General features: G+C 47.0%; 1 protein-coding gene across 6 annotated transcripts in view; it reads right to left on the bottom strand.

Annotated features, from left to right (window-relative positions):
• Nucleotides 1-1,192: 1,192 nt before the first annotated feature.
• LOC140418258 (uncharacterized) overlaps nucleotides 1,193-7,572 on the bottom strand; it is a 33,042-nt gene continuing 26,662 nt past the window's right edge. For 5 of the 6 annotated variants that reach the window (XM_072501709.1, XM_072501708.1, XM_072501706.1 and 2 more), the window contains exon 2: nucleotides 1,193-4,867. In XM_072501709.1, coding sequence (XP_072357810.1) covers nucleotides 3,263-4,276 — 1,014 coding nt within the window. In that variant the 5' untranslated portion in view covers nucleotides 4,277-4,867 and the 3' untranslated portion in view covers nucleotides 1,193-3,262. Of the gene's footprint in view, nucleotides 4,868-5,785; nucleotides 5,811-7,572 lie in introns of those variants that run through there. The other variant, XM_072501710.1, reaches the window with a different exon arrangement.

Genomic DNA, 7,572 nt, shown 5'->3' with positions numbered 1-7,572 from the left:
AAGGAGAAGCTGGGACTTTTTCCCTGGAGTGCAGGAGGCTTAGAAGTGATCTTATATAAGTCTGTACGTTTACGGTAAGAGAGGAGATACAAAAGGGCTCAAAGGGGCAATTCTTTCACACAGAGGGTGGCGTGTATCTGGAACGAGTTGCCAGTGGCAGTAGCAGAGACGGGTATAATTTTGTCTTTTAAAAAGCATTTAGACAGTTATATGGGAAAGCTGGGTATAGAGGGTTACGGGCCAAATATGGGCAACTGGGACTAGCTCAGTGGTAAAAACTGGGCGGTATGGACAAGTTGGGCCGAAGGGCCTGTTTTCATGCTGTAAACCTCTCTGACTCTATACAACTGCAGCAAAACATCCCTACATTTATATTAGATTTCCTTTGCAATAAACAATAATATTCCATGGACCTTCCTAATCACTTGCTGTACCTGCAGACTAACTTGGGATCGGGCACACCGATCCCTCTGCAACTCAGAGTTCTGCATCTCTCTCCATTTAAATAATATTGTTTTACTTAATACTTCCTGACAAAGTGGACAATTCACATTTTCCCAAATTATGCTCCATCTGTCAGGTTTTTGTCCACTCACTTAACCTATGTAGTCCTTTGCCGACTCCTTAAATCCACTTCACAAATTACTTTCCTACCTGTCGTCGAGGCTTCAGAAAATTTCGCCGCCAGACATTCAATCCCATCATCCAACACATTCATACAGATTGTAAATGGTTGAGAGCCCAGCACTGATCCTGGTGACATTCCACTTGTCACATTTTATCAACCCAGAAATGACCCATTTATACCTACTGGCTGCTTCCTGTCAGTTAACCAATCCTCTATCCATGCTGATATGTTGCCTCCACACCATGAGCTCTTATTTTGTGCAATAACCTTTGATGTGGCACCTTGGGAAATACCTTCTGGAAATCCAGATAAAGCACATCTACAGCTTCCCCTTTATTGACATCCCTTGTCACTTCCTCAGAGAACCTTGATAAATTAGTCAGTCACGATTGATTCCTTAAACCCATTTTCAAACACTGTCAAAAGAAAAATCAAATCTCCTCTACCCCTCTGGCTCCTTTGCCAATTACCTTAGAGGGACTCACTTTCTGTTAAAGAGCCTGTCAAACCCTCTCACCCACTTTCCCGAAAGTGAACAAATTTAATCAGGAAAAGTTCAACAAATTCAAATATTTTCCTGTTAAAAGTTTATTGACGAAACAGAACATGGTTAAAAAAACTAACAGAAAATTACTTGAGGATCAAAGACAACCAGAGTAACAGGATGTTCACAATGTTCTGGTCCCAAATGGTTTCCCTTCGGCTCCTCTGTACCCTGTTCCCATGACTCCCCGCTTTGGACACAGGGGCACTGAACCCTGGGGGTCACATCACCATCAGCCTCGGTCACCCTCACCCCTGATTGGTTGGAGGTGCAGTTCACACTCAGTCCACCAGCACCTTCCTGTCTCTATTAGCGACGCCCATGGCAGTTTCCCAACTGGGGAACAAGCCCCGTTATTCTCAGATAAATTCAGCCCTCAGCTCCATCAACTGGCTGTCATTGACACGAGCAATAGAGACAGAAAGGTGCCCGAGGGTCAAATAGGAAGACAAAACTTGTGGATTAGGACCCCCATAAAGGTCAGCAATTTCTTGGAAACAATCAAATTCCCAGTCCACAAATTAAAGGATCACATGACGGGACTTCAAGTTTCCTGACTTTTAATGCAACAAACAAACTAGAAGCTACTTTAACTCGGAAACCTACACAGTAAACTATAAACTAGAACTTTGCCCTTTTGCACAATCTAAAATCACACTCCACGATTTTAGTAACTCTGTCCTAGAAGTCGAAACTTAATTATCTCAGAACCTGTCCAAAGTGATGATTCATTCCCGAGGATTTACTTCCGTTCTTCGACCAAGACACCGAGGTAAAAAAGGGAGAATAGAATAGAATGTGAACTCGCAAAATACATAAAAATGAACTGTTAAAGCTTCTGTGGCTACGTAAAAAGGAAATGTTTGGCTCAGACAAAGGTTTGTCCATTCCAGATAGAGTCAGGAGAGTTTAGAATGAGGAATAGAGATCTCTACAGCCACCTCGTTCAACACTTTGGGATGTAGATCATCAGCTTTTGGGGATTTATTCACTTTCAGTCCCATTAATTTCTCCAGTACTACTTTTTCACCAATTCTAATCTCTGCCAGTCCCTTGATTCTCTGGTGTTTTGGGGACAATTTCTGTATCTTCCTCTGTGAAGACAGACACACGTCGTTTAGTTTCTCTGCCATTTCCTTACTCCCAATTATAAACTCTTCTGTCTCTGCCTGGAATGGACCCACATTGGTCTTTGCGAATCTTTTCCTTTTCACATTCCTGTAGAAGCTTTTCCAGTCGTTTTTTAAGTTTCTCACCAGTTTGCTCTCATCAGTTTCTTGGTCCCCCTTTGCTGAATTCTAATGGAGCTCATGGAATCTTTAACTTTTCTTGTTCGCCACGGTTACATCACTTTTCCGGTTGGATTTTTGTTCCTTAAAAGAATCTATATTTGTTGTATATATGCAAATTAAAAGTCACAAAAATCCCAGAGGACCATAGGACCTTTGACAGAGAGAGAGCTGACTGGAGGTGATTTAACCCGAGGGTCAGCACACCTCAGGCGAGGGGCCTGGTTGAGAAGGCGGGGCCTTCATGAATAAACTCAGCCTGTACAGGAGTTGAATCCTCACTGTTGGCCTTGTTCTGCATCACAAAGAGTCGTCCAACCAACTAAGCAAACTGACCCCTGATAAATATGTAATAATTCCTTAAATATTAGGTATTCCCTGTACCAATCAGTTTCCCAGACCACCTCTGACAACATACCCCTCACACCCTGATAGTTTTCTTCTGTGAGGAACGCCCAGATAAATTAAAAAGAATCATGTAACCACCAGGGCCCATCTCCATGGCAACGTGGCATGCTTTGGGGGTTCCAAACAGAAATAGCAACTAAATATCTTCACACTTCCCAACATCCTTTCACTCGGTGATTCTTGTGCAATTTGGAGCCAGGTATTAGCAACAAGGCTCAAAGAGCATCAGCCCACTGGAGGCAAAGTGGTGAGACCGGTCAGTCCAGCAGAAAGAAACTCTCCGACCATCCCCACTGACCACCTGTCAGAATGAACAAAATGCAGTCCTGGGTGTAGAGCAGAAACAGTAACAGCAGAATCCAACCACTGTACTCAATTGTGAGATTGTTGGCGTCACAGCTGGTGCGATGAAGTATGCAATCCCATCGCACATTGAGAAGTGAAGGGCCTCTCCCCAGCGTGAACTCGCTGGTGTGTCCGCAAGTGAGATAACCGAGTGAGTCCCTTCCCACACTGAGGGCAGATGAATGGCTTCTCTCCAGTGTGAACTCGCTGGTGTGAATGCAGGTTGGATAACTGAGTAAATCCCTTCCCACACTGAGAGCAGGTGAACGGTCTCTCCCCAGTGTGAACTCTCTGGTGTTTCTGCAGGGTGGATAACTGAGTGAATCCCTTCCCACACTGAGAGCAGGTGAATGGCCTCTCCCCAGTGTGAATTCGCTGGTGTGACTGCAAGCCGGATGACTGAGTGAATCCCTTCCCACACTGAGAGCAGGTGAATGGCCTCTCCCCAGTGTGAAATTGCTGATGTTTCTGCAGGGTGGATGAATCACGGAATCCCTTCCCACACTGGGGACAAGTGAATGGCCTGTCCCCAGTGTGAATTCGCTGATGGATCCGCAGGGTGGATGAATCAATGAATCCCTTCCCACACTGGGAGCAGGTGAATGGCCTCTCCCCAGTGTGAATTCGTTGGTGTCTCTGCAGGGCGGATAACTCAGTAAATCCTTTCCCACACTGAGAGCAGATGAATGGCCTCTCTCCAATGTGAACTCGCTGGTGAGTGCGCAGGTGGGATAAGTGAGTGAATCTTTGCCCACACTGAGAGCAGGTGAATGGCCTCTCCCCAGTGTGAACTCGCTGGTGTGCCTGAAGGTTAGATAATTGACTGAATCCCTTCCCACACTGAGAGCAGGTGAACGGCCTCTCCCCAGTGTGAACTCGCCTATGTTTCCGCAGGGTGGATGAATCAATGAATCCCTTCCCACACTGAGAGCAGGTGAATGGCCTCTCCCCAGTGTGACTGCGTCGATGAATCTCCAGCTGAGATGGGACTTGGAATCCCTTCCCACAGTCCCCACATTTCCACGGATTCCCCATGATTTGGGTTGCCTCGTGTCTCTCCATGTTGGATGATCAATTGAAGCCTCTTCCACAGACACAACACGTGTATGGTCTCTCCCTGCTGTGAATGTTATGTTTATTCAGGCTGTGTAACTGGTTTCCTCAGACAGTTCACTGGAACTGTCTGTGTGGAGTCTGCACGTTCTCCCCGTGTCTGCATGGGTTTGCTCCGGGTGCTCCGGTTTCCTCCCACAGTCCAAAGATGTGCGGGTTAGGTGGATTGGCCATGCTAAATTGCCCTTTGTGTTGAAAAAGGTTGGATGGGGTTATTGGGTTACGGTGATAGGATGGAGGTGTGGGCTTAGGCAGGGTGATCTTTCCAAGGGATGGTGCAGACTTGATGGGCCAAACGGTCTCCTTCTGCGCTGTAAATTCTGGGAGTCTATGAACTCTCTCACTCGGGTGTGTGTTGTGTGGGTCTCGGTGCTTTTCCAGTGACACTGATGTTTGAAATCTTTAGTTGACAGTTCGGGCAAACATTTCTCCTTCTAGATTCAAAGGCCGATGATATTCAGGTTCCAGGGAATCGAGTGACTGTCGGATCGAGACGTAATGTTTGAGATTTCTGTCTGTAATTCCTCCTCCTGGAATATCCTGTAAAAACAATTTACAAAATTCATCACTGTCAGTACAGGACAGAAACGTAGAACAACAATTCTCGTTTCTATGGAACATTTTTTCCTCTCTCTTATTCCCCGAAAGCTGTAAATCTCCATCCTATACACTCTCCCTCCATCCTCACTCTGCTGTATCCAATATTGACCCTCCTAATTCTCCTGATTGTGCAAATTCAGGCTGATTGACAGATCCAAGCTCAGCTCACAGCTTCCTATCCAGGAGATCACAACTTCCTATCCAGGAGATCACAACAAATATGAGCTGCAATCGGCCATTCGGCCCATCGAGCCTGAACCATTCAATGGGATCATTGGCTGACCAACTTCAGCACTGTTTTCCCACACTATCCCCCATATCACGGTGGTTAGCACTGTAGCTTCACAGCTCCAGGGTCGCAGGTTAGATTCCCGGCTTGGGTCACTGTCTGTGCGGAGTCTGCATGTTCTCTCTGTGTCTGCATGGGTTTCCTCCGGGTGCTCCGGTTTGCTCCCATGGTCCAAAGATGTGCAGGTCAGGTGGATTGGCCATGATAAATTGCCCTTAGTGTCCAAAAAGGTTAGATGGGGTTATTGGGTTACGGGGATAGGTGGAGGTGTGGGCTTAAGTAGGGTGCTCTTTCCAAGGGTGGTGCAGAGTCAATGGGCCGAATGGCCCCCTTCTGCACTGTAAATCCTCTGGGGTACAGAATTCCAAAGCTTCACCACATCCTCGAGTAAAGAAATCCCTCCTCATCTCAGCTTTCTCTCCATTTACCTGCCAGTTCCACATAACCCTCATCAATCAGAAGTCTGTGGGGGGGGGGGGGGGGGGGGGATGTCGGGTTTGTGATATGGGAGCTGGAGTAGCTGTTTTTCCGCATGTTCTGGCACCACTCACCTACAATCTGTCACTTACCTGATTGCCCGGCACCCATCTACCTAATCCTTGAATTAATATTGTGTTCGTGTCCCTGGAAGACACCAGGGTTCAGTTTGGTAGGATTATGCCAAAAAGTGTCAAGAAATGCGGCGATAAAACAGCGTAGGTGGATTCAGTGGAAATGGAGCCGCCTTTTCAACATGGCGGCCTGACCCTCAGGAGGTGTCTCGACCCCGCGCACTCTGGGGCTCTGGGAGGCGGTGAAAATGATGACTGCCGACATTATCAGTGTTACTGACCAGAGGCTGAGTGTGCTGACTCAATATCTGTGAGCACCAGCTGCAAAACGCCATGAGAGGCTCGATGATCCGGAGGAGAGAATCCTGAACGTTCAGCAAGATGCCTCCTCGACGGAGACAAGAATTCAATCCTTTGAAAACCAGCCGAGTGGCTGGCGGAGGTCCCGGAGGATTTGGAGAACCGAGGGTCACAGAAAGAACATCCGAGTCATTGGTCTGTCAGATGGTCATCATAGAATTTACAGTGCAGAAGGAGGCCACTCGGCCCATCGAGTCTGTGCCTTGGAAGCAGCACCCCAACCAAGCCCATACCTCCACCCCATCCCCGGAACCCAGTAACCCCACCTAACCTTTTATTTGGACACTAAGGGCAATTTATCATGGCCAATCCACCTAACCTGCACATCTTTGGACTGTGGGAGGAAACCGGAGCACCCGGAGGAAACCCACGCACACACGGGGAGAACGTGCAGACTCCGCACAGACAGTGACCCCAGCTGGGAATCAAACCCGGGACCCTGGTACTGTGAAGCAACTGTGCTAACCACTATGCTACCATGCCGCCCATAAATTGTTATTTTCTGTCCATTTAGTGTGGAGGGTAAGGCTCTTGTGAGGTTCTTTAAGGACCGACTGCCACGTTTTCGCAACTGGATTTGAAGCCTGGGCGTTTCAAATTAGAAAGGGTGCATCGTGTCCTGTCTCTGAGACTGAGGGATAGTTTTCATCCCAGGCCTGTAATCATTCGCTTCCACAACGTGAAAGAAGGTCCTGGAGACGGGTACGGTGAGATGGCACCTGGCCCCAGGAGGGAGTGAGGATTCAGGACTTTTCGGCAGCAACACAAACGAAGTTTCGAGACTTCGATGAAGTTCAAATGCAGCTCAAGACTGTGGAGAGTGAATTACGTCAGGCTTTATCCTGCAACCCGAAAAATAGTATCCAACAACTCCGTCAAGTCTTTCAATAATCCAATGATTGCCTTGGCCTTCATTAAATCCATGAAGGGCAAGGATCTGGAGGAATGGTTTGCAGCTTGGACATCCACTGGACCGAACCTCTTTCCATTTAGAAAGTACTCTTTTCTATTCTTTTTTGGTCCAAAATGTATAACCTCACACTTGTTTACTTTGAATTTCATTTGCCACAAATTTGCCTATTCACCGAGTCTGTCAATATCTTCTTGCAATTTTATGCCATTATCTAGTCTGTCGGCGATGCCACCAAACGTTGTATCAACAGCAACAGTGAACATAGAACATAGAACGATACAGCGCAGTACAGGCCCTTCGGCCCACGATGTTGCACCGACATGGGAAGACAAAAAACAAAAGCCATCTAACCTACACTATGAGATTATCATCCATATGCTTATCCAATAAACTTTTAAATGCCCTCAATGTTGGCGAGTTCACTACTGTTGCAGGCAGGGCATTCCACGGCCTCACCACTCTTTGTGTAAAGAACCGACCTCTGACCTATATATATTACCCCTCAGTTTAAGGCTATGTCCCCTCGTGCCAG

The sequence above is a fragment of the Scyliorhinus torazame genome, chromosome 5, assembly GCF_047496885.1.
Source record: "Scyliorhinus torazame isolate Kashiwa2021f chromosome 5, sScyTor2.1, whole genome shotgun sequence".
Lineage (NCBI taxonomy): Eukaryota > Metazoa > Chordata > Chondrichthyes > Carcharhiniformes > Scyliorhinidae > Scyliorhinus > Scyliorhinus torazame.
Note: the sequence above shows the minus strand (reverse complement) of the source record. Positions and strands in the feature narration are given on the sequence as shown.